This window comes from Engraulis encrasicolus, chromosome 22, assembly GCF_034702125.1.
Source record: "Engraulis encrasicolus isolate BLACKSEA-1 chromosome 22, IST_EnEncr_1.0, whole genome shotgun sequence".
NCBI lineage: Eukaryota > Metazoa > Chordata > Actinopteri > Clupeiformes > Engraulidae > Engraulis > Engraulis encrasicolus.
In genome coordinates, this window is record NC_085878.1 from 43,931,096 (window position 1) to 43,957,487 (window position 26,392).

The following is a 26,392-nucleotide window of genomic DNA, read 5'->3' on the forward strand; positions in this document are numbered from 1 at the left end:
CATGTTGACAAAAACTAAACTGTTGCTAGTAGAAAGGCTGAATGGCTAGTGACTGAAGGAAAATCACCAGCCTCAGCAGCGACTGGACAAAAAGCCCTGGTTCAGTGTGAGGGGGGTTGGGGTGTGTGATCATAACATAAAATAAATGTATGTGTATGCTGTCTGTCTGGTCTGTCAGGTACTCCAGAGGGGTCCTATCTCCGGGGAGGCATGTGCGGACACGCCTGTACTTCACCAGTGAGAGCCACGTCCACTCTCTACTCAGCATCTTCCGCTTTGGAGGCCTGCTGGACGTAAGTGGAATGGACTGAGAGGGAGTGAGAGACGGATTACAATAATAAGTAAAGTGCACAGAGAGGAAGGTTTCTGAAACCTTGACCTTTTTCTACTACAGTGCTTTTTCAATACAGTGCTTATGCTCTATTTAATCTGTACTGATTTTCAGTTGTAATACTACCTGTAGCTTGACAGAATCAAAGGTCAACATTCTTGCAGAAAATTTTGGATCTTGACTTTTGACTTTTGGAAGCCCCTGTGAGAGATGTTTGTTTTCTTGTTGTAACTTGCTGACTCGAAAGTTCAATGCACTTTTACTGTTTTCTGGCCGACCACAACAAGGAGCAAACTAAGGAGCTTAACTGCGAACCACCCGCGTTCATACCAGGCTCTGAACTTTTCACGGCGCACAGGGAAAAAAGTATTTTTCGGTTTCCATCGGTTTCGGTGCGGGAATGGGAACGGGCACCGGCACGGTTCTCTGTCGGCCTGAACAAAACTTTTGTTGTTTTTGTTTGTTTGTTGGTGTGTTTGTTCAGGAGGAGAATGACCAGCAGTGGAAGAGAGCGATGGACTACCTGAGTGCCGTGTCTGAGCTCAACTACATGACACAGATCGTCATCATGCTTTATGAGGACAACAACAAGGTGTGTGTGTGTCTGTGTGTGTGAACACGTGTGTGTGTGTGTGTGTGTGTGTGCGTGTGTGTCTGTGTCTGTGTATGCCTGTGTGTGTCTGTGCATTTGTCTGTGTATGTGTCTGTGTACATACTGACCCTGATGATCAGCTGATTGCATTTTAAAATAGTTCTCAAAGGTCAGTAGACATTATAACCCCAGCAATTACCCTGCAAGCCAGTCATGACCCATCCACAGTGAGGTCTGGACAATGAAAATAATAAATGAATCAAAATAATTATTCTACTTGATGTGATTAGACTAGGAGTTTCTGAAACTATACTGTATTCTTTATTTACTGTTAGGAGTCACAAATTAGAAATGTCTGGGCCTAACAAATCAAGTCAGAAGCAAGCGGCCTGAGCCCAAAACGAAGGTTATGTATATAACCACGGTTCTATGAGTTCCGGATGACCGCCAGAGGCGGTGCTTACAGCACATGGATATCCATGCACGTCAGTGCAGGTCGAGTACTTAGTAACAACAAATTCACTTGTGACCTGGGTGACGTCACCCGGTGACCCCGGGGTCGGGGTCAAAAGAGCAACGCACCCAGGAAATGTCCTCTTGGCAAAATTTCTCGTGTACACTCCGAGTGACAGCCAAGCTCTGGCGGTCATCCGGAACTCATAGAACCGTGGTTATATACATAACCTTCGTTCTATATCGTTCCTCCTGACCGCCAGAGGCGGTGCTTACAGCACATGGATGACCAATACCAACAAAGTCATGAGGAGTGCCCAACCGTCGTCAGTGCTACTGAGACGGACCTGAAGCCACCGCAGTCGCCACAGGATAATGTGGGACGACATCAAGACAACAAAACCTGGTGAAGGCGCAGCCGGATGCCCAGGAGGCCGCACTGCACACGCCTTCACACGTACCATAGGCCACATGCGAGCCAGTGCAACCTGGTCTAAAGGGCCCACGGGCTGCCAAAGTGAGAACCACAGGGGCAGCGCCAACCTGGTGGGGAAGCAAAAGGTTCATCCGCACCACCCTGTAGCCGTACCAGACGGCCCGGTACCACCTCCGGGTCCAGCCTCCATGGATGAGGCGGAACACAGGAAAAGAAGGTCAGCAACAGAGTCCTGTACGACGTTCGCAAGTGTACACCATGACCATGACGAGTGTCACCACCACGGACAAAGGCAAAGTAAGCAGCTGGAGACAATGCAGAACAGTCTGCGGCAGTGGGACATGGCGTAGTCAAGACCATGTACGCATACCTCAAGAAGCCACAGCAAGGGAAGGCCGAGGGAAACGATGCAGGATGCCGGGGTCGGCACACACACACACCAATACCTGGAAGGAGCATAGCGCCAGGAAGGAGCACTTCCGCGTCCAATGCCGGCAAGCACGTAGGATGCCAGCAGCAGGAGACCTTGAGACGGCGGTCCAGGAGGCCGCAAGTCGAGAACGGGGCAAAGCCCACGCCATGACGGGAACGGCAACATAAGTGCAATAAAACCACATGTAAGGAACCGCAGCGCCCAGAAGGCTACACCACAGTGCAGCAAGTGGACGGACCAAAGGGGCGTCCAGGGATCGCTGGCAGCAAGCAGAGGGCCTCCCAGCATGGCTCAGACAGGGGTGCTGCGCAAGCCACAGCAATTACCGTGCCATTGCAGAACCTTGCCCAGTAATCCGGACACATAGGCCTGCAACCAAGAGTCAAAGAGGCAGGCCCGGGCAGGCGGGTCGGCCACAACGGCCCAGGGTGGCCGAGAGACGGCCAACAAGACATGGGGCACCGAGCACCCTGGCGTGCCGCACGCAATGTTGCATCACAACTCCCGCAGACGAACACATCTGCGACGTGACATTGAGGCTGGGGCAGTGTGCCCCCAGGCTCAAGACCTTGCACGCAATGTTGCATCACAACTCCCGCAGACGAACACATCTGCGACGAGACAACGCGGCCGGGCCACAACGGCCCAGGGTGGGCGAGAGACAGCCAACAAGACACGGGGCACCGAGCACCCTTGCGTGCCGCACAACTCCCGCAGACGAACACATCTGCGCCGTGACATTGCAGCCGGGGCAGTGTGCCCCCCGGCTCAACACCTGAACTGGTGAGGCAAGTAGAGCGTCCAGAACCGGGCTAATACCCGGGAAGGAGTCAAGGCCATAGGTGGAGGCCTCCAGTATGCCGGCCAAAGTCTGATCGCCAAACCTGTGCGCAAAGCGCATACGGTCAGCCACATATGTATACGGTCAGCCACAACACACAGAGCCCTGTAGGGGGGCGTTGGTACAGAGGGAGAGGGCCGTCCGCCCGACGAAGACAGTCAGGCTCTCCGAAGCCCTGGCAGAGAGTACGCAATCCCCTGGGTAGACACACCAGGAGAGAGGGCAGGGTGGCACGTGCTGCCAAGCAGCAGGTGCAGCCACCGCAATAGAAATGTGCAACAGGCCAGGTGGGAATGGCAACAAGCCAGGCCCAGAGAACCATCATGCCCCTGCAGCCGATAGCAGAACATGGGGCCTAACCATCCACACACCGTAGTAGCAGCCGTAGGGGCGCAGTCACCCACCGGCGCTCGGAAACAGCGAGGAGAGATCACCCACGAGGCGAGCTTAGCGAGACAACGAGGAACAGTCGTCAGAAAAAGGCAAAACATGCAGCAGGGCCGCCCACGTACAGCAACAGAAGCTGTAGTGGCACCATCATCACCCCTGGGGAAAGCGATCCCATGAAAACAGGGAAACATGTAAGGCAACAGAATATGGAGCGGGACCACTCCCACATACATGCCGTAGCCGCAGTGGTGTAGGCACCAAGGGCACCCCCCAGCGAGGCCATGGCGAAGTCACCAAGGGCCTACGGAGGACAACAAGCAGCAGGCTGAAGACAAAGAAAGCAGACAACTGCTTCGGGGCAGGAACGCTCACAAACAGCGGCATCAGCCACAGTGGACCACCAGAGGGCCAAGGGGCGAAACAGCCAAAGGCCCTGCAAGGTCCGAAGGACGATGCGCCAGCCATAGGGCAGTGGGCAAAAGCGGACAATAGGAGGCAGAGCGGAATCACTCGCATATAGCAGCCGCAGCCGAAGTGGCGAGGGCACCAACGGCAACCACAATCAGCCCACGGTGAAGCCGCACACGGCCAAACGGGCCCCAGAGGATGACGCGCAACAGTCCAATGATAATGCAGACAAGCAGAAAATAGGGCACGGAGCGGAACCACTCTCACACAGCAGCAGCAGCCGTAGAGGCGTAGACACAAACGGCACTCCCAAGGAGCCGACAGGCGGGACCGCCCACGGCCAACATGGTAAAGAGTAGCGAGCTACATAGCATGATCTGGAGCGAAGTTACTCCAACAGCGGCAGCAGCCATGACGGCGCGGGTGCCCTGGTGTGCTCAAGAAGCCAACGGGCGAAACCGGCCACTGCCAACCAAAGCCTGGATAACGACTCGTACCAGTCGCAAGGCGATGAATAAAAGCAAGCCAGGCCGCAGGACAGGGAGCTGGACCACTCACTGCAATGCAATCATGCAAACCATGCACATCCGATACTATCACAAAGGTATCAAGGCCCACACATCAGCCTGCAGCAGCCGTCAAGGCGTAAGCGCCGGTGGCATCATCAAGAGGCCCACAGGCGAAACCACCAGCGGCCAAACACCCAGGAGGACGACACTAAACAGTCGTAGGACAGAGATAACAGTAGCCAGAGCGAGATCACTCATGCACAGGACCACCACAACGTACCGCAGCTGCCGTAGCTGCATAAGTGGCGACGGCATCAAGTAGCCTACAGGCGGAAACGCCCAAAGCCAGAACGACACATTAGGACGGTGGTCAACAGCCGTAAGACAACGGAGAGAGGTAGGGAACAGCGGACGAGCGGGAACACTCACGCCGTACAGCCACGCAAGGGCGCAAATTGTGCAAGCATGTAGTGCCACTGTGTAACCTATGCGCACAGAAGAACGGCAGGATGTCTGGACCCCGTCAACACACCATAGCAGGCGCAGTAGCGCACGCGTCGACGGCAGTGGAGCAGCCTACAGGGCGGAAAACACCCATGGCCAGAAAACAACTCAGGGAGGCTACGTGCAAAGGTCTGAAGATCCCGGAGGAGTGTTCAGAACAGAAGGCGTGACGGAACCATCCACATAAAATAGAAATAGCCGCAGTGGTGGGAGCACCAGCGGGATTCACAAGTAGTTCTAGCCTCAGGCGAGATCACCCATGGCCACACAAACCCAAAGGGACGTTGTGGAGCAGACCCCAGACGATGAACAAAGTTGAACACATCGGACAGGGTGTAATCATGCACACACGGTAGAAGCAGCCCTCGTGGCGGAAACGCCATCGGCATGCACAAGTAGTCCCAGCCCCAGGCGAGATCACCCATGGCCAAACAAAACAGTCACCAGACTGGGAACAGAGGTAACGCAGCAGCGCTGTACCAGTTACATCCTGAAACAGGGCATGCCGCCGGTATCGGCGGCAGGCAACCGGCATGGCGGCAACAGAAACCGGCTACGTCGCCGGCATGCGGTGTGCAAGCGAGAACACTGCCACCCTGTGCCCTCCGAGCAGGAGGCTAGAGGAGGGGAGGTAGAACGTCCAACACTCCAAACAGCCAACACCACGTCCACCCTGCGGCGCGCGTCAGGCGGAGGGCCCACACATGGCCCAGCAACACGCAGGCCGCACAGGCCAAGCAGGTTAAACCCCGCCACAGGCGTTCCCAGGAAGGAGGGGCACTCGTGAGGGTCGACATCCATCTCCAGGACCACCCAGCAGTCGGCGCAGCAGTGGGAAAAAACCCAACATGGTAGCCAACATGGAAGTCGGTAGGCAGCCGAGGACACTGGGCTGACAAGCAAACAATGCAATATACACACTAGGGCGAGGGCACCCCAACGGAAGTCAATAAGTAAGCCAGCAGGGAGGCGAGGACACCAGGCAGGCGAGCAAACACTGAGAAAAAACACATAGAAGGGGCGAGAGCACCCCAACGGCAGCCAAAACACATGCGTACACAAGCATACAATGCAAAATATACACCAGGGGTGAGGGCATCCCAATGGTGGTCAGTAAGGAAGTCAGCAGGTAGGCGAGGACACCGCGCTGACAAGTAAGCACAGCAAATACACAACCCAGGGGGCGAGGGCACCCCAATGGCAGCCAAAACACATGCGTGTAAGCACACAATGCAAAATATACACCAGGGGCGAGGGCATCCCAATGGCGGACAGTAAGGAAGTCAGCAGGTAGGCGAGGACACCGCGCTGACAAGTAAGCACAGCAAACGTAATGGAATGTAATGTAAGCACTGCAAATACACAACCCAGGGGGCGAGGGCACCCCAATGGCTGTCAATAATGAAGTCAGCAGTGAGGTGAAGACACTGCGCCGAGAGAACACTGCAAATACACAACACCGGGGCGAGAGCACCCCGAGTGTAGCCAACAAGGCGCCAGCAGACAGGCGAGGACACCAAGCTGACAAGCAAGCAATGACACAAACTGCACATTGCAGTTGGCACTGGGCAGGCGCTGTCCAACCAAAGCGACTCACAGTAGGGAACATAACCACAGCCAACATCACTAGGCTGTACGAAATGCACAGCAATACAAGTGCATGGCAATACACATCACAGGGGCGGAGGCACCCCAATGAGGAGACAAGCAAACAAACGACCAGGCGACAACTGAGTGATTACACAGGCAGTTGGCAGAATATAATAATACCATAATACTAAACATGGTAACAGAATAATAGAACGGTGCGTGGCCCAGTAGGGAGAACACTAGCGTCAAGTGCCCACTAACCATGTAAACAATGGAGCTGGCATGTAGCGGTGCGAGGGCCCTTTGGCGAGAACACCGGGGCAATGCAAATTGTAGATGAACCACCGCCACGCAGACAAGGAAGCCGTAATGTCAAACGAGCACGTAAGTAACGGCAATACTAGAACTTAAAAGAATGCGCCAACGCAAGCCAGCCCGTGGACAGGCACAGGCTGAAGGCGCAAGTACACGTATTACCAAGAAGTTAGCAACGTTGCAACAGTTCAATAGTTGAGCAAGGATCGAACTATAAACTGAGGAGGAGTCGTGCGCCATAACCGCTTATCAAACAAAACCAGCGGGGGAACACTGGAAACAAAGCGAGAATCAATGAAATCTGAATTAAGCAAACGATAGCGGCGCACCAACACCACGCAAACGCCATGGTCTAACAAGCAGTTCAGCCAGCCAAACAGAGAGGCGACGATAACCACAACCGCTTACCAAACAAAACAGCGGCGGGAAACACCGCTGTAAAGTTGGAACCAAGCGGCGACAGAAATAAGATATTAACAACACGGCTTACCTTCAAATGAAATGCCGGTGGAAGCCATCAGCGGCGTGAACACCGCGTCGGGGCGAGGGATACAACAGGTAGCTTAGCTCAACCGAGCGAGGACACTCGGCAATGAGGCAACGCATTACCTCTACGCAAACATGGGATATCTGAGGAAAACGAAGGGGACCAAAGCGCAGTTTCTTGGGGGATGTAAAAACACAGCCCCAATCCCGAGGGTAACGAAACCGACAGGCGCTAGTCCAAAATCCAGTAATGTTACATTTCACAGCAATCGCGACCTGCGATGATACGCGAGAAATGAAAAGAGGTTATTCCTGGGTGCGTTGATCTTTTGACCCCGACCCCGGGGTCACCGGGTGACGTCACCCAGGTCACAAGTGAATTTGTTGTTACTAATACCTCGTTTAAAAAGTCGAGAATCCCAAGAAAGCCGACCTAAAACCTCGGGAAAGTGGGCGTGAAGATTTGGTGACGCAATGTCAGATCGATAATTATCGAGGTTGATCTCAGGCGGAAGTATAGAACAACGAGTTCCCGACCTTGTGTTTTGTATGACGACACACGCATCATCAACATGGCGCCCATGCATGGAACTAGCATGTAAACAGTATCAGAAATGCTAAAATATCATCTTGTAATCACTATCAACAACACCAGTTGATGTCATTCAATTGCAGATGTACATATGTCAGCACTGCTGGTATCTGACTGTTTGATTTAGTCTACTTAAGCTAAAATGATATGTCGTGGGTGTGAAGGCTCAAGGTGAGGTGAAAAAAAGAAAAGAGAACCAAAACAAAACACGCATGAATCCCGATTGTTCCGGGATCAGTGGCGTTCATGCGCCAAACTCCAGAACTCGATTGTCATGTGAGCAGTGTCGTCAGCTGTCTCGAGAGGTCCCGAGCTGGTGAAGGCAACATAAGTACTCGACCTGCACTGACGTGCATGGATATCTATGTGCTGAAAGCACCGCCTCTGGCGGTCAGGAGGAACGATATAGAACGTAGGATTTCTGTAGGCGACCTTCTGATTGAAGTGCATGGGAAGAGGCCCATTCATGCCTATGTCTATGATAACATTGATAGTTGAGTTGTGGTGGTGCTGTGTGCTAATGTTGTGTGCGTGTGTGTGTGTGTGTGTGTGTGCGTGTGTGTGTGTGCGTGTGTGCGTGTGTGTGTGTGTGTGTGTGTGTGTGCGTGTGTGTGTGTGCGTGTGTGCGTGTGTGTGTGTGTGTGTGTGTGTGTATGCAGGACCCCTCGTCTGAGGAGCGTTTCCATGTGGAGCTGCACTTCAGTCCCGGAGTGAAGGTGTGTGAGGAGGAGACTGCACCCATGGGCTTCGGATTTAGGCCTGCATCCAGTGAAGTAAATACACACACACACACACACACACACACACACACACACACACACACACACACACATACAGTTGAGGACGATATTATTAGCCTCCCTCCTGAAATTAGACATTTCTCTTGATTTCTCAGTGAGAATGACCATTATGAACCGTTTCTGTTATTCTGGAAACAAATACACTGATGGAGATAATGTCCAATGAGTTGAATTTGCATTTTTCTATTGTTACAATGAGTTTAAACAAAAAAGGGCAAAAATGACAAGGACAAAATTATTAGCCCCCTGATCATTAATAGTCAATATGACGCCATTTATGAACCAAAACTGACAACAGGCACTTTGATCAGTTGTTACTTAGGTTGGCACATGCCCCACTAGGGATTTTGGCCCATTTATTCACTGCAAAGTGTTCTAGCTGGTCCAAATTGCATGGATGCTGAGCATAGACATTTGCCACAGACTCTCAGTGGGATTGAGGACTGGACTTTGAGCGGGTCATTCCAGTATCATGGTTTTAGTGTCTTTGATGAACCTCTGAACTAATTTAAATGTTTACTTTGGGTTACAATGTTGTTGGATGACCCAGCAGTCCAGATCCAGACCCAGACTCCCTGTGTCTGAGGCTGAATAACAGTCTAAAAACTTGATGCCCCCACAACTGTGTGTAACTGTGGAAACTGCGTGGTCTCATTAGACCAAAGAAGCATTGGACACCTGCCTAGATGATTGTTATTGACCTGGCCTCACCTGGAGTTTTCATTCAAGAAAGACAGCTGTTAGGGCCTGTCATCATATTGGGCTTTGGGGCCATCATCACAGAAGAACCCTTTTACTAAAGGCGGTGCATATCAGAGTGTTATTGAGCTTTGCCTATGAACATTTGAAAGTCAAAAATGAGTTTTGAAAGTCTCTGCTTTCATCTGATGAGATTCAATTGCACCTGCTTTGATGCATGAATTCTGCTTCTGTCAGGTGAAGAAAGGGATAGTCCTTGAAACTTTATAACATGGTTTCCACAATTAAACATNGAGTGCGTTTACATGCAGTTCAGTATCCCGAATATGAGGCATATCCCGGTTATGATCATATTCGGGATAATGTGTTTATATGCGCACAGAACGTTATATCCCAGTCTACATTCTTGGCCGTTATAGAATTCTCTTCAAATGCGTGTAGCCTGGATACCAGCAACAGCGTTCTGTGGGAAGCCCCTGTATTCGGGATAAGGTGTATACATGCGTTAGTATCCCGGCTTCTTTCGGAATACTCCACCTAGCATATCCCGATTTCTCAGTATCCCGAATAATGGCTTATTCGGGATGCTGAAGTGTTTATATGCACGAACGCAAATTCGGGATACATAATATCCCGATCATATTCGGGATACTGAACTGCATGTATACGCACTCATGGTGGTGGAAGCATCATTCTGTGGCAGCCTCAGCCACAGGAAACCTTGTTTGGGTGTACGGCACCATAAAAACAGAAGATTATGAAAGAATGTGGAAGGTGACCATGCAAAATTATGATCATAGAGGAAGCTAAGATCTTCACTGGATCTTTCAATAAGAAAATAACCCAAAACTTTCATCCAAAATTGTTGAAATGTTCTTCAAGGTTACTAAAACCATGATCATGTTGTGGTTCGGATCTCAATCCTTTAGATAGTCTTTGAGGAGTGCTGAAAATGAATGTCCATCCTTAACATCCATGCAATTTGGATCAGGTCAACTATTTGCAATGAAAAATGGCCCAAAATCCCTGGTAGGGCATGTGCCAACATAGTTAACAACTAATGAAAGTGCCTGATGTCAGTTTTGGTTCATAAATGGCACTCTATTGACTATTAATGGTAAGGGGGCTAATAATTTTGTCCTTGCTATTTTTACCCTTTTTTGTTTAAACGCATTGTGAAAATGGAAAAATCCAAATTCAACTCATTGGACATAATCTCCATCAGTGTATTTGTTTCCAGAATAACAGAAACGGTTCATAATGGTCCTTCTCACTGAGAAATCAAGAGAGAAGTCTAATTTCAGGAGGGGGGCTAATAATATCATCCTCAACTGTATGTACAGCTTCATGTAAATCTATACCTCAGGTGTCCCATGAGAACACACACACATGCTCACACACTCACAGATACGGATACACATTATAAATGCACAATGTATATTCATATGTTTACGTATAGTGCACAATAAATGTTCGAGTAGGCCTGCTGTATAATCTTTTTAGTGGAGGTTTTACATTTTCACAGACTGGGTAGATGTACAGTATAAAATATGCAGTATAGGTAGTTTATCACCCAGTGAGCAGACGGAACGTCTTCTGATTGGCTGAGCAGGTGTCCTTTATTCCCCGGTAGCAGGACACCTATGATGTCATGTGGGCGTGCGGGCGTCCAAGTTGCTTCTTTTCTAACTTTCTGGCGAAGTGCCGTTACTAGTTCTATCGCATCTGGTTGTCTAGTCAAGACCGCGTTACTAATTCTATCGCATCTGGTTGTCAAGTCAAAAACCCAGTCGTCAATTCTATTGCATTTGGTTGTCAAGTCACCCCAACATTGCGCACGTCCTTATAGAGGCGCGTCTCACTAGTTTAGGAAGTGGTGCCCATAGCAACGTACCAAGCGCAGTGGTGAATCTACTTTCTCACGAAGCCTTAGATCAACATATTAATAAATTAATACTTAAATGCTGGTAACCGGGTGATAAGCGGAATAGCGGCCTTCGAGGTGTCCCGATATCAAGGGAAAATGGACTTGGCGAAGCGAACAGCCCTTCGGCTGCGCCGTCGGGCTGTTTAGAATGCTCCGCCTCGTCCATTACTTCCCTTGATATCGGGACACCTCGTCGGCCGCTATTCCATACATATGGTTCACATACGCATACTTTTCTGTGGGTATCTACTGGTATGTTTTGTGCGTCTTTGTGTTATGTGTGTATGTTGATATCTATGTTATGTGCATCATTTGTGTGTATGTGCATGTGTACGTGTTCATGTGTATTTGCACATGTGTGTGTTGGCACAGAATGAGCAGAAACAGACGGACCCAGGCAGCCTGGAGAATCTGTCCCGGGACGAACCGGACCGCGCCCTCCCCCTCTCAGACTCCATCTGTACGCAGAGGAGATCGCCCCTCATCCGCAACCGCAAGACAGGCTCCATGGAGGTGAAATAACACACACACACACACACACACACGCACACACACACACTAGGAGCCACATACATGGTACAAAATCCATGGCTCCTACTGTATATTTGCATAGTATACCGTACATGTGTGCAAACAGTAAGTAATAGAAATACCAGCTATCTCAGCTTTTCTCTCCTTTGCCATACTTTGGCTGGATACGCATTAAGTATGTGCTTTTTTGTCGTCTTTATTTTCTACAAACCCCAACTACGGTGAAGTTGGGACGTTTGGTAAAATCAAAATGCTATCATTTTCAAAACATTCAATCTATTCATAAGATGGAGAATAGTGAAAAGACAACACATTAAGTGTTAAAACCAAGAAAAAATATTGTTTTGGGGGACATATGTACTCATTTCTAATTTGATAAATGCAACACGTCTCAAAAGAGTTGGGACGGGTACAATAGTGTCGAATCATGCTACTAACACATTTGTTCAGCCTTTCAGTCTGTCATCACATAGTGATGATGGCAGCAATGGGCCTGCAAATCCATATCATCTCCTCTATATCCTTCCCTATTCAAGCCAAGTGGACACATTACATGTGATCTAAAATAACAGAGCAGCTGTGAAGCCAAGGCTAGAGCTATATTCTAAAACAATACTGCTCATCTGGACCAAGGCCTTGTGCGAGCTCTAGCCACGAGTTTATATGTGTGGTGCTTGTCCGGTGGCCGTATCTTTGTGGTTTATGAGAGTTGTGACTGTTTGAATTCCTTCCCAATGCTATAACCCCTGCTCATCTTTCTGTGTGTGTCTTGAACGTGCCTGTGAGTGTTTATCTATCTTAGTGGGATCACCCATACCCCTCCGCACCTGTCCTCACTGTGACCATATACTACATGTAGTCATGCATGCTTGAACATGCCCATCTATCTATTCGTGGCTTTCATGTATTGGATACTGCATGTGGTTAAGATGGGCTGAGTTGACGTGATGTTTAGCGTAGGCATTAAACTGGATTAACACTGATGATTGAGGACTTGGGTAATTGTTTTTGTTTGTTTTTTTAAGCTAAACGCTACACGGTTACAGTGTGAAATTTGTCCTTTTGTTTTAGGCAGAAATGTAATTACCTCCATCATAAATATGAATGCAGCATGAAATATGTAAATTAATTAATATGATTAATGTGTGTGTGCTCCATGTCCGTGCAGGTCCTCTCTGAGACCTCCTCGTCTAAAGGGGCCAGCTATCGCCTCTTCTCCTCCTGCTCTCGACAGTCCCCTGAGATGAAGCAGAGCGGCTTAGGTGACACACACACACACACACACACACACACACACACACACACACACACACGCGCGCGCGCCAATCTTAAACACACACAAAATCAGACACACACCCAAGCACTTGGTGCCATATCATCTTCTGTCTGGCCACTCTCCAATTGGATTAGATGGGTATCATCTTTCTGATGACTACCCGTTACAGCCTGTCATCAACATAGTGTGTGCATACACACACACACAGACACACATGCACACACACATGCACAGATAGACACACATGCACAGACAGACACGCACACACACACACACAGACACAGACACACGCACACACACAAGCGTGTATGCGCACGCACGCCCGCACACACACCCACACACTTAGGTACACGCACACATGCACATGAAAACACTCACACATACACACACACACACACACACACACACACACACACACACACACACACACACACACACACACACACACACACTAAACATTAAACACCATTAAAAGCCATTGAACATGCATAACCAATTCAGGAAGGAACACTTGACTTCACACCTTTAGACTAGGAGGACTTATTAACCCATTGACGCCGGTTGTTGCGTTACGCAACATTGGCCCTGACGCCGGTTGTTGCAAAACGCAACATTATTGATTTGTCAATATTTTCTAGACGCATGGGAGATGCAATCCACAATATTTTGTTCAAATTCAAAGAGGTGGGTGTTCTCGATTTTTTAAAAGATCATGTGGCAAAAAAAAAGTTTGATTCGTCGACAAAAATGTAAAATGAAATCAACCATGCTCGCTTCTGCAGACGAGGGTTGTTTAGCCATTTCACACAGGTAAACAAAAAAAAAAAGGCTGTGGTTCGCGACACACGCTGTTACAGTGAACGTGATGTTCAGTTGAAAGGTAATGAAGAGATTTTAATCGAGGAAAGGAAATATGATTGAAGACCCTTTAGATAGAGAGCAGGAGTGTGATTTGCCACGGCCGCATGAAGAGGTGGGCGAGTGGCTTCCAAAGAGACAGTCAGCTAGATTTCGCCCCCGACGTTACCAAAAGTTCACTCCGACACTCGGGGCAATTGGTGAAGGTGCCAATATCAGAGGAAGCACGTCCTTTAGATATAGGCCTATTTCAAAATATTTTCACTGAGGAACTATCGGATATGGTGATAGCCTATTGGTGAGGCAGACAACGGTAGACATACGGATTATAGACGCGCGTCCACACATCCAGCTCAAAGTGGAGCCCTGTCTCAAAATAGGATGAAATTGCTCATCGGTCTCTGCATAACGTTTGGAGGAATAAAACGGCCATACTCGCCGGTGGGAGAGCAAGTGGCTGTATTAGACAAATGTCCCCCGATTTATGGCAGAAATGACTGCCTAATAATTATAATAATAATGATTATTATGATTTAGTTATATGCCTAGTCGGCTATTGTAACAGTAGCAATAGCCTAATAGCCTATAATAAATAGCAGCATCAAGCATTATCCTGAAAGCACATGAAACTTTTTTCAATCATTTGATTATGAGATATGATTTTTTAAAGGAATATGTGTTCGTGTTAATGCTGAATGAGCATAATCCCGTGAAAGCAGAGGATTTTACCTTTTAAATGCAATTTGTCCCATGTCCCTATGTGTTCCAGAGGCTGAGATATTTAATTTTTCATAGGAGTTTCCAACCATTTTTTCTTATCTCAAAAAAACCTTAGGCATTGGGGACCTTTTCTAAAAACTGGCTCAGGCGCCAATGGGTTAATGCATCATTGCTACAGTATGTTTTGGGTTCCATGCCATGCAGAACTTGACTTATCACACAGGACGCATCATCACTTAATCATTTCTATCCTCCAGGTCTTCAAGTGGAAGCAGGCCTTTATCGAGTGACCTCTTTATCTGACCTTGACACCCATACCATAGGCACACACACATGCATATAGTAGCAGCAGGTATGGAGGCATATCAGGTACATCAGTGCAGTGCATCAAGTCATGAACCAATCAGTATTGGTTAAGGTGTTTTACAAAGACTAGTAGTTAGGGGTAGCAGTTCAGCTTACGATGTTAGGAGTTGAGAAGAAGAATACAGAGCACTGTAGTAGTTGTAGGAACAAAATGCTGTACATTCGCACAAGTGATAGATATGTTGGTAGTATTAGTAGTATTAGTAGTAGTGGGAGTGTCCTGTCAATCCGATGGCTTTCCTCTGCGACCCTCCTTAATCTAACAGCCATCAATTTTAACACGTAACCCTCAAGCTATACCTGCCATGATGCCATTTCAGTGTGACATTTGTGCAAAATGTCACCTGCCAGCATTTAATAAAAAAATTCAGTTAACACAATAAACAGGCCTGCGTTTTAAAAATCCATCTTGGCATAACACATAATAATACGTTTGCTCTGTTTTAAATGTGGCTTAGATATCTCCCCAGTCTGTTGACATAAAGCATATGTATGCTATAGGGCAGGAGAGAGTTCAGTTGTGTCTTAATAAAGCAGATTTTACTGTAATGACTGAAATTAAAAAGGCAATACATATTTTTCTTCAAGATTTGTCAAGCTTCAATAAAAAAATGTGAAGTGTGTAATTTGTTTTAGTAGTTTAAATTAAATCAATTTGTATAAGCCCACCTCGTCAGAGGGCCATGTCATAGTGACTCTAGTGTAATTGTTTTAAATGAGTGCTGGTTCCTCTCCACCTTTGAATTAGCTGACAGGGATGCATTACTGGTGAAGATTCTCATTCATTCAGCTGATGTCATCTGAAGAGTTTAGTTGTGAGCTACTGGGACTACTTCCTGGAGCTTGAAGACATTCGTTCCTCCAAAAGGAACGTGCAAGACGCCTAGTTGCTTACAACTCAAATGTTTTGGATAGGGATGCATTGTTTTAACAACCGCATGTAGTCTGTGTATGTGTGTGTATGTGTGTGACTAACTCCCATCCCAAACCCCCCCACCCCTGTGACACCTCACCCCTGCCCCTCCTGCTCCCCTGCTCCCTCTGCCCTGCTGCCCTGCTCCCCTGACCCCCTGACAGGCTCCCAGTGTGCGGGTCTGTTCAGCACCACCGTGCTAGGGGGGTCCTCTAGCGCCCCCAACCTGCAGGACTACGCACGCACCCACCGCAAAAAATTCTCCTCCGGAAGCTTGTCGTATAAAGACGGTACGTCGGCCTCTGTCAATCTGTCAATCAATCCATCATTTTTCTCTCTCTCTCTCTCTCTCTCTCTCTCTCTCTTTCTCTCTCTCTCTCTCTCTCTCTCCTTTCCTTTCTTTGTCTCTTTCTGTGTCTCTTGTCCTCGCCCTGTCTTTCTCTGATCTTTCTTTCTCTCTTGTTCTCCCATTCCTGTTTTTCTTACTTGCTTTCTTTCACTTTGGCTTTCTTTTCTCTTTTCGTCTCTTCCTCTCTCTCTTTCTCTACCTACCTATCTTTCTCTTTCTCTCTCTCTCTCTCTCTCTCTCTCTCTCTCTCTCTCTCTCTCTCTCTCTCTCTCTCTCTCTCTCTCTCTCTCTCTCTCTCTCTCTCTCTCTCTCTCTCGGTGCCCTTGTTGGCTCCGCCAGTCTTCCTTTCCGTATCTCTTTTTGTAAGTGTTCATTTCCTTATCACAACAACACCACAGCCATTTTTATATGACTGTTAGTATTCATAATATTTCAACCCAGATATACCAGGAGAGAGTACTTCCACCTGTACATTTTACCATGTTTATTATGTATTTCAGATGGCAAGAAATATGAATTTAAATCTCTGAAGTAACTCTGAGTATGTGCTTTATACTTGTAGAGTAGCGAGTCCTCCTAAAATGTGAACACTTAACCAGGTGGATAGTAACATGGTTTAAAAGGGCCATCCAAGTGACCTGTTTTAATTGAGGATTTGGTCTGGACTTTTCAGTCTATTGCAACGTGGGAGCCCACAGTAGTAAGTGCAATAGTCACCCCATACTGTATGTAGCTGTCCCCCACTGACTACTAATATACAGACAGAGCATCACCACTCTAGATCATCATCTGTGCGTTTCCCTTCAGTCACATCAATAGTGAAAAGTACTGTTGGTGCAGTGTACGTGTACATGTGTTGTACTAGGTGTATGTGCATAGTGTCTGTGTGATGGAACCCTGTGAGCAATTGAATTGTTGTGTTGTGTGAATGCCGTACGTCTGTGTGTAGTACATGACTTAAGCTTTCCTCCAACATAGCTGATACATACATACGGAATATGTGACTCAGAAATCCATCTTTTGTAGCCTTTTTAAGTAGGTACTAATTTTAATGATTAATTCAGAAGTGTCTGATGCTACCTGCAGTTCTCACTCGACCTTCTGTACTTTCAATAGCTGTTTTTGTGCATTGAAACGTATTCTGGTTGAATTAGAAATATATTGGATTATAGATTATATAGATTGTAATTAGAAACATTTTTGAAGGGGCTATATGAAAGTACATATCAGATGCAAATTTTTGATTTTTTTATAGCACATTTACAATACGGTCATAGTTTATAGTATTTCTCCAGTAACTGTCTCCATCTCCTCCCCCCATACTGTTCCCAGCCATCGTCATCCCTGTGGTTGTGGTGACCATGTTAGTCCACTGGGTGTCACTGTGTGCTGTGTCAGCCGTAGTTTGCCATTTTTCGTGTGTGCGTGTCAATGTGCATGTGTGTGTGTGCGTGCGTGCCTGTGCGTGCGCGTGTGTGTTGTGTCTGCGGGCGTTTCCATAAGAAACCCTTTGTGCACCCCCCCAATGTCTGGCTCACCCTCTCCACCCCTTCACCACACACTCTGTGGTCTTGTCAGCCCTTTTGCACTCAGCAGACACTCCATATCTGTGTGTGTGCGTTCTTCTCATACTACACACTCTCTGTTCTCAGCCTGGCACAGTCTGGCTGGGTGCTCTTGTGATCCATGCTGTTTGTGTCTCTTGTGCCCATTCCCACTTGTCTGCGTGCATTGTTGTTGGTGGATTCCCAATTATATTTTTTATTACTACGCTGTCATTTGGAATAGAAGAGTTGGCACAGGTTAAGACGGAAGAGGAAGTGCCAGGAACACAACAGGTTGTGCTGTGGGGACGTTTCAGGTAGTGACAGGCGAGCCAGACACAAAGGGAGAGGAGAGCGACAGAGTCAGACAGACAGACAGACAGACAGACAGGGGAGGGAGGGAGGGGTTGGAAGACAACAGAAAGAGATTAATTTGAAGAGAGGGCTGTGGATAGTCTTGAGGCTTAGTCTGATCTTTTTTTTAATCACATTTTTTTAGTCACAGGTATTTCTCTCTTCTCTTTCTCTCTCTCTCTCTCTCTCTCTCTCTCTCTCTCTCTCTCTCTCTCTCTCTCTCTCTCTCTCTCTCTCTCTCTCTCTTTCCTTTCAATTATCATAAGTTCTTTTTATCACTTCTTTAAAAAAAAATCACAATCTTTACTTCAGACAGATGAATAGACAATTACATTTTGAGAGACTTTGATCTGTGCTAAGACAACCATTCATAACTAATCAACAGAACTAAATGTAATCTTCTAACCCAAGAAGGATAGCTAATGAATAGAGTAAACACAACCAGATGTTATGTTAATGCTAGGAAATCTGATTATCAACTTTCTTTAAGTATGTGCACAACAGCCCCATGGGAAGTTCATACTGGTTGGAAATCTCACTTTTTAGTAAGTTTAGAGACTGTCCAAGCTGCTGAGAGACTGGCGGCCATTTTATGTTAGTGTTCCACTATGGAGCTCCATCAATCATTGCCTCCATTCTGCAAAACAGGAACAAGATCAGAGGCCTGGTACTACACACACACACACACACACACACACACACACACACACACACACACACACACACACACACACACACACACACACACACACACACACACACACACACACACACACACAGAAAAGACAGGTCTCATTGAGCATGAAGTACATAGCTCTGTTATTCTCTGTTCTCTAGCCCCAAGGACAAGTGAAACGACACAGGTGACAGCTGGTGTGTGTTCTGTTGTCATCATGAAAGTACAAAAGGATAGCCCATGGCTGCTAGCCTGTCTATTGTGTGCGTGTGTGTGTCTGTGTGTGTCTGTGTGTGTGTGTCTGTGTGTGTGTGCGCTATGCTGTGTGTGTGTAATTAAGGATTTTTAAGGATCCCGGAGACCCTGTATGTGTTTGTGTGAGTCTGTGTGATTCTGTGTGATTCTCTGTGTGTGTGCACGTGTATGAAGGTGCGCAAGAGAGAGTCTGTGTGAGGCTGTGTTGTGTCTGGTATGCCCTAACCTTTCAGATCAAGTCAAGCCTACAGAAAGCAAAAGCACTGCACTCTGACAAACCTTGACAACTTTTGTCCTGAAGAAAGAGTTCCATGTTCCAACTCCAGCCATAGCAACCAAGGACAACGGGTTCCATCATCTAAAAAAAAACACCCTCCTCCTTCCTGACCTCCCTTCCCTCCCCTTCCCCAAATGTCTCTCACCTGTAGCTGAAGCTGTACCTACTTACTTCCCCCAGTTTAGAAGGAAGAAGATAAATAGATAGACAGAGGATAGAGGTAGAGATGTTCACTCATCTAGCCCTCCAAGTCCGTTCATTCATCCATCCAGCTCTCTCTCTTTCTTCTCTCATGATGGTAACACCAGTGACCTCTTTTTATTTCCTCAGAGTGGTTGTGTATGCCGGCAGTAAAGCGATTTTCTGTGTCGTTTGCAAAGCATCCGACTAATGGTACGTCTTGCTTCTTCTCAAGTATATATTTCCACTTCTTTCTTTTCCAACTCCCCCTTCTTCCTCTTTGTCTTGCATGTCTGTGGAAAAACAAACCAAACAACCGACCAACAACCAAGTTTCTCACTCTTTTTTTTAATTTCATGTCTTTTTTTTTGGGAAGTTTTCTTTCAGTTTTATATATATTTTTGTTTCAATTTTCTTTTGTCATGGTGCACAGCCATGCCCTAAAACATCCTCTCTCCTACCTTCCCCTCTCGTCGTTTTTTTAATTCTTTGAGTTGTTCAGTCTGTGGCTTGCCCTCCTCCCTTCCCATCTGCCTGGAAACCCTCCTGTACTGTACTGTACTGTACTGTTATCAGTCCTGTGTCGGTCCTAACACTGCTCTCCTCTCCTCATCCCGTCTTCATAACACTCCTCCGTTACGTTACGTTACGTTCAGCAGTCACTCTCGTCTCCACCCAGTCAGATACTCTATCATGTGTGACCAGTGGATGCCTGCCTGCCTGCCTGTTTGTGTATCTGTGCCATGGAGTGTGTGTGTGTGTGCGTGTGCATGAAACGCTTTGGGCTACACGTATCTACGTATGAAGGTTCAAATGGCTGGTGCGAGCGTGCGTGTGTGCGAGCGTGCATGACATGCTTTGGGCTACATGTATCTACAGTACGTATGAAGGTTCAAATGGTGTGTGTGTGTGGGTTCATGCGTACGTGTGTGTGCGAGCGTGCATGACATGCTTTGGGCTACATGTATCTACAGTACGTATGAAGGTTCAAATGGTGTGTGTGTGTGTGCGAGCGCGTACGTGTGTGTGCGAGCGTGCATGACATGCTTTGGGCTACATGTATCTACAGTACGTATGAAGGTTCAAATGGTGTGTGTATGTGTGTATTGTGTGTCTGCTGCTGTAATGTGTGGTTATAACTGGGACTACAGGTAATGGGTACTACAGTACAGCAGGTCATTTTCCAAGGCTGTTGTTGAATGCCATAAGTAAACAAGTGTTTACTGTTCTAGACCTTTCCCTGTTGGTATTGCCCTTCCTTGTGCATCACTGGTGGTAGAAGGCCTAGAGGCCATGTTGACTCAAAGATAATGCTGTTCAGTGTGCGTGAGTGTGTCTGTCTGTTGTGAATGTTTCAGTGGTATTGGTGTGTTTCTGTGATTGTTTGTTTGTGTGTTTGTATTTCATTCTGTGCGTCTATTTGTCATGTTGTGTGTTTGTGTGTGATATTTTGATCTGAAGGGAACTAGACAGGGGTTTTGCTTGGGGTGGGTTCTATGTGAGTGTGTTTTTGCAGTGTGCGTGCGTGCGTGCGTGCATATTCTGAGTAATGAGTATGAGTGCACTTGTGTGTATATGCTGATATTTAACAAGGTCAGGTTTTGATGGTTTTTTTTTCTTTGACTGATCATTGGGCCAATCTCTGGGCATCTGTGTGGACAAGAGCGCCATGAGCCAGGAAGTGGTTGGCAATAGAACAGGGCACTTGCGCCACATGGGCGCATGTCTGGCAGAAGCGCTCTGCCATAACACAGCCGAGAGGGAGAAAGGAGCTAGCAGCAGTGAACACAGAAGTGCTATACGTCCGAGAGGCTTTGCTCTCATGAACCAAAGCTCTGATCCACTGACTGACTGCCTGGCTCGACCAGAGGAAGTTGGACTATGCAGTACGATTAGCAGGGTTGATTCAACACTTAGGCTACATTTCAATACAGTGTTGAGTTAATATCACAACATCTACTTTGTGGACTATTGAGACAAGGGCCCAATGCAAAGTTGTTTTTTTTGTTATTTAGCATGCCCTGATTATTAATGTGTGGTGGACCAGAATCATCCCATCATGCTCCAGTTCCTGACTTCAGCACTGGCCTGAGTCCCTCCACACTGACTTCAACTTTTATCAGTGCTTTCATCTTTTTCTACCAACTCTTGTGCCAAATATGCCCTCTGACCTCAGTGCCAAGCTCATTTTAGTTGCGGTCAGAGGACATATTTGGTACCTCCCAGACTCAGGATTGAGGACGTGGGGTGACTGGTATCAGAAGTGGGATGGCTTTGTGTGTGAGTTAAGAGGTACCTTCAGTGCGTGTGAGACTCATGGGTGTGCTTCCTGAAGGGATGGAAGGTGTGTTGGAGTGCCATCACTGCAGCTGAGCATGATGCATTCCGTCATTTCAATGAGCAATGATGGAGCATACCTGTCTTTACTCGTCTGGTGTTTGTAGCTGACACACCACAGGAGCTGTGCACTGCATTGCTGGAGTCTTCCACAGTGTCAGCCAGAGACTGGAAATCTGACTTCAGAAGCAGCAAGTGAAGGGACTGCATGTGAGCGCCATCAGTGCAGTAGCCCTGGGTTAAACTGTGGTTATGTGTACATTGTCCTTAGATCCGTAGTGGCGCAAGATGCACTAAAGTGTGCTGAGCTTTTATTAATTTTAGTTTATGAACCTGTGCAAGTACTATGCTGTATAAACATGTCAGCATGCAGACAATCGACATGTCACAGGTTACGTGCAACATAAAGTGTGGATCAAGGAACATGAATAGCGGTCAGATTATTTTTTTAATAGCAGGGTTATTATTTCCTTGCTCTTTGAGCAATATCAAGTTTTAAAAGGGTCCAATGGAAAATCTCCATTGAGTCTCGTTATCTTTTTCACGGATTTCATCAGCTGAAAGATAAAAATACATCCTTACTGCAGTGAAGAGGACCAAACGTTCTTTCAGCCGTGAAGAGGACCAAACTAACTTCTGTGAGGCAGAAAAGTTCAAGAAACTTGCTATCGCTCATAGACAGGTTTTGCCAGTGTACCCGCCTCACAAAGACATTGACGTGTGTGTGTGCGTGCGTGTGTGTGTTGTACGAGCTGTACGTGCTGTATCTGTAAAAGTCAGCTAGTGCTCTCCTGTCACATGAATCCAAGGCACACGAGTCCAAGAATATGCACAAGGAGTCGTCCTGACACACACAAAGCCATATAGGGTGGGCTTATGATCACACACACACACACACACAGCACACACACACACACACACACACACACACACACACACACACACACACACACACACACACACACACACACACACACACACACACACACACACACACACACACACACACACACACAGCACACACACACACACATTCATGCATGCACACACACTAACCTACCAATGCTGTGATCATGCAAATATGTCCATCAGGCTTGTCCATCATAGCCTAACCTCCCACAGCTTGTTCCATCTTCCAACTATTAAAGATCTTTCATTTCTCATCTGCTCTGCGCCTAGTCTGGGTAGCACCATCAGGACTTGATTTAATTTGTGTAGCTCTGCCTTCTCAGGAAAACAGACCAGCAGCCGGAAGACAGTAAAACTGTGCTTTATGGCTGTAATATGGAAGGAGAGAGACTTGTCAGACTGATTTGCAAGGTAGTTTTTGAGAAGGAGGAAGATTGGAGAATTTGTGGGTACTCTGCAACTTGCACTTTGTCAAGATGTCCATTGCAGTAGAGTCAAAAGGCCACTCATCTGTTTTTTAGGTGCAGGGTTTGAAAATGTAAATAGAGAAATAAAACAAATAAACATTCCTGGAAGCTGAAAGAACATGCCATGAATTTCACCAGAAGTTTTTGGAAAGTGATGAGGAGACGTGTGTACTGTACCCTGTTGTGCTGAAAGGTTGTCTTCAATATAGGAACACAAGATGACTCCTATACCCCGGATAAACCCATTCTGAAATGGTCGGTCTCAGGTAAAGCTCCGCCCACCGCAGCTTGCAACACTTCAGAATAACGGCTATTTTAAAGCTTAATTAACACTTGGTAAATAGTATTTTGGGTAACACTTTATTTTACCTGGACTTTAATTTTAGTGTACCTACTCATTAGGTGCAGTGGAATGACTGGTGTAATAACATGTAAGTGCAGCTGTAGTACATGTTATTGTATCATATGTTTTGTGTATCTACATACCATAATGATAGTAATGACCATGACCATGCTTTGCCAAAATGATGAAACATTCTTCCAGAGAAGAAAAGGGCTGAACAGGCCCAAGGCACCCTCAGTATGTAGATACATAAAATGCATGTTGTGAGTTTGATGTAATAGGATGCACTACAGTTGTATGTTATAACACATCAGTTATTCAACTGTACTTCAAGTCAAGTCAAGTTGGTTTTATTGTCAATTTCTTTACATGTACTGGTCATACAAAGAATTGAAATTACTTAATGAGTAAGTACACAGTAATTAAAGCCCCCTGAAAATAGTCGCCACATTTTGTTTATAATTGGTTCATTATTTATAAAGTGTTTATACATTAGCTATTAAGTGTTATTAAAGCTTTAAAATATCAGTTATTGTACAATATTACCTGGCAGTTTTTGTCTGTTCGCTCTTTCGCCCAAGTGCCGTCTGCTCGCTGACTGATTGAATTAATGGTTGACATCAAAGTAGACGGTCAAACAGCAATTTTTCGTAGATGTTACGTGAGTTGCTGCTGCATTCAGCTCAGCTGATTTTCTTCCTGTGTGAGGGAGAAAAAGAGCTGTGTTTTCCACTCTTTCTTTCTAGTGTGGAAAATAATGCAAGCACACAAAACACAAAGACTGCGCTGCAGAAATTCAAAACTCATCCCTGAGTCAGCATATCGCTGGCAGAGGCGTCTCTGCAGTGACTTTGGATGCCTTCAGTGACAATGACAATGACAATGACTAACACGCTAGTTCCCAGGCTTAGCATGCCTGATCCACAACCCTGCGTGAGTTTGAATACAGTAACAATAAAACAAACCACCATTATCATGTGATAATGATGATTCTCTAATAGAATGCTTAGTTAAACACATGTCGTGCGATTTCAAGGTAGCATGTATTTTGGTTGCATTTTGTGAATGCTCGTGTGGTTTTTGAAATGCCATCCTTTTCATTAGTGGTTATTCTGATCTACAGAGAAAAGCCAGTAAATGGTAGACAGAAATGATGGTCAGAAGAACACACACTGCTCACTCACATGCTGTTGTATGGCTTTAGTACTCGGTAGGATAAGGCCTGTAGGCTGTTGAGTCTGGAACAGTATGTGCTTGATTTGGATAGTTTGTTGGCCAATGTTGTTGAGCGCATTTCAGTTGGTGCTTGTTTTGGGGAGAAATTTGTATTTGCAGCAAGATCAAGGAACTTTGCTATTACATTTGTACATACTTTTGTATGAATGGTAAGGTTTTGTGTGTGATGAGTAGAGATGGAATGCTCCAGCATGACATGAGGAGCCCTGCACAAGTTCCTGTACATGTTAAAAACGGAGGAGGATGTGCTTTGACTGGCTTTGAGATGGTACCATCAAGCACAAGGGTTTCAAGCCCACATGAAGCCCCCATCACCGCCTTCTTTGCCCCATATTTCCCTGGTTTGTTTTGTTTTTTCCTCCTCTGCCTTGCACTTGTTTGTGTTTTTTCTTTCTCCCCAGGCTCAACCTTCTCTCCATCTCTGCTCTTTCCATCCATTTGATTCCATTCCTTTTTTTCCTCTCCACAACTTCTGCCCTGCTTATTCTCTATTTTCTATAATTTCTATTTTCTATTCTATTGTTTCAACCCCCCACCCCCTTTTCCCTATTCTGCTTTCTCTTTTCTTTCTCCTCCTTTCTCTCTTCTCTTCTTCTTTTCTGTCCTACTGACCTTCCTTCGTTCTGGATCTGCTCTCCAATCCATCTCTCTCCCTGTCGGCTCTTACCTCCCCCTATCTCTTTTTCCTCTACTTTTTTTTCTTCTACGTTTTTCTCTCTTCTTGCCTGCTATCCTTTTCCAACACTTTCCATATATTTTTCTTTTTTCCACTTATACTTTTTCCCTCTTCACCTCCAATTTGTTCTCACTATCCAACCCTCCTCCACCATCAACATCTCCCTTCTCCTCCTCCAACCTCCTCCTCCTCTCTACTCCTGCTCTGGTCTCCTCCTCCGCATCCTCTCCCTTGTGTCCCCCATGACTCCCATCTCCCTCCTGCTGCTCTGCTCTCCTTCTCTCCTTCATATTCCTACTTCTGCTACTCTCCCATCTTCCTCTTCCTTCTCTCCTCTCCTTTTCCTCCTGTTGTCTTTCATTCGCATCTTCCTCTACCTTCGCCATCCGTCTCCTACTCCTGCTCTCTCCTACTCCCATCTTCCTCCTCCTGATCTCCTCTTCCTTTTCTGCTCCTCCACCTCCACCTCCACCTCCTCCTCCCGCTGCTGCGTCTCCTCTCTCGTGTCTCCCAGAGCCTCTGGAGGAGCACCAGGTAGCCCAGCTGCTGCGCCGCTTCTCCACCGAGCCGTGCGTGGGCCTCCCCCTGTGCCTGGACGCGGGGCTGGCCCACCACCTCCACCAGTGCTCCTACCACCTGCGCCTCTTCCGCAACTGGCTCATCTCCGGCCAACACCCCCTAGAGTACCTCTACGGTCAGACCTTTCCCCTCCCTGCTCCTCCCCTCCCTCCTCTTCCCTCCCTCTCTTTCTCTCATCTCCTTTAAGCCTACCTCTAATGTTAGACCTGTCCTCTCCAGACCTTTTCCACCACCTGTCCT

The 26,392-nt window shown here is 46.9% G+C and overlaps 1 protein-coding gene across 6 annotated transcripts in view; it reads left to right on the top strand.

Annotated features, from left to right (window-relative positions):
- Positions 1-26,392, top strand: part of ppip5k1a (diphosphoinositol pentakisphosphate kinase 1a) — an 84,212-nt gene that overhangs the window by 48,207 nt on the left and 9,613 nt on the right. The window contains exons 22-29 of one of the 6 annotated variants that reach the window (XM_063187723.1): positions 179-293; positions 816-923; positions 8,540-8,653; positions 11,679-11,819; positions 13,006-13,099; positions 16,135-16,260; positions 23,528-23,584; positions 26,088-26,267. In XM_063187723.1, coding sequence (XP_063043793.1) covers positions 179-293; positions 816-923; positions 8,540-8,653; positions 11,679-11,819; positions 13,006-13,099; positions 16,135-16,260; positions 23,528-23,584; positions 26,088-26,267 — 935 coding nt within the window. Of the gene's footprint in view, positions 1-178; positions 294-815; positions 924-8,539; positions 8,654-11,678; positions 11,820-13,005; positions 13,100-16,134; positions 16,261-19,755; positions 19,819-23,527; positions 23,585-26,087; positions 26,268-26,392 lie in introns of all 6 variants that reach the window. The other 5 variants (XM_063187726.1, XM_063187724.1, XM_063187725.1 and 2 more) reach the window with 5 other exon arrangements.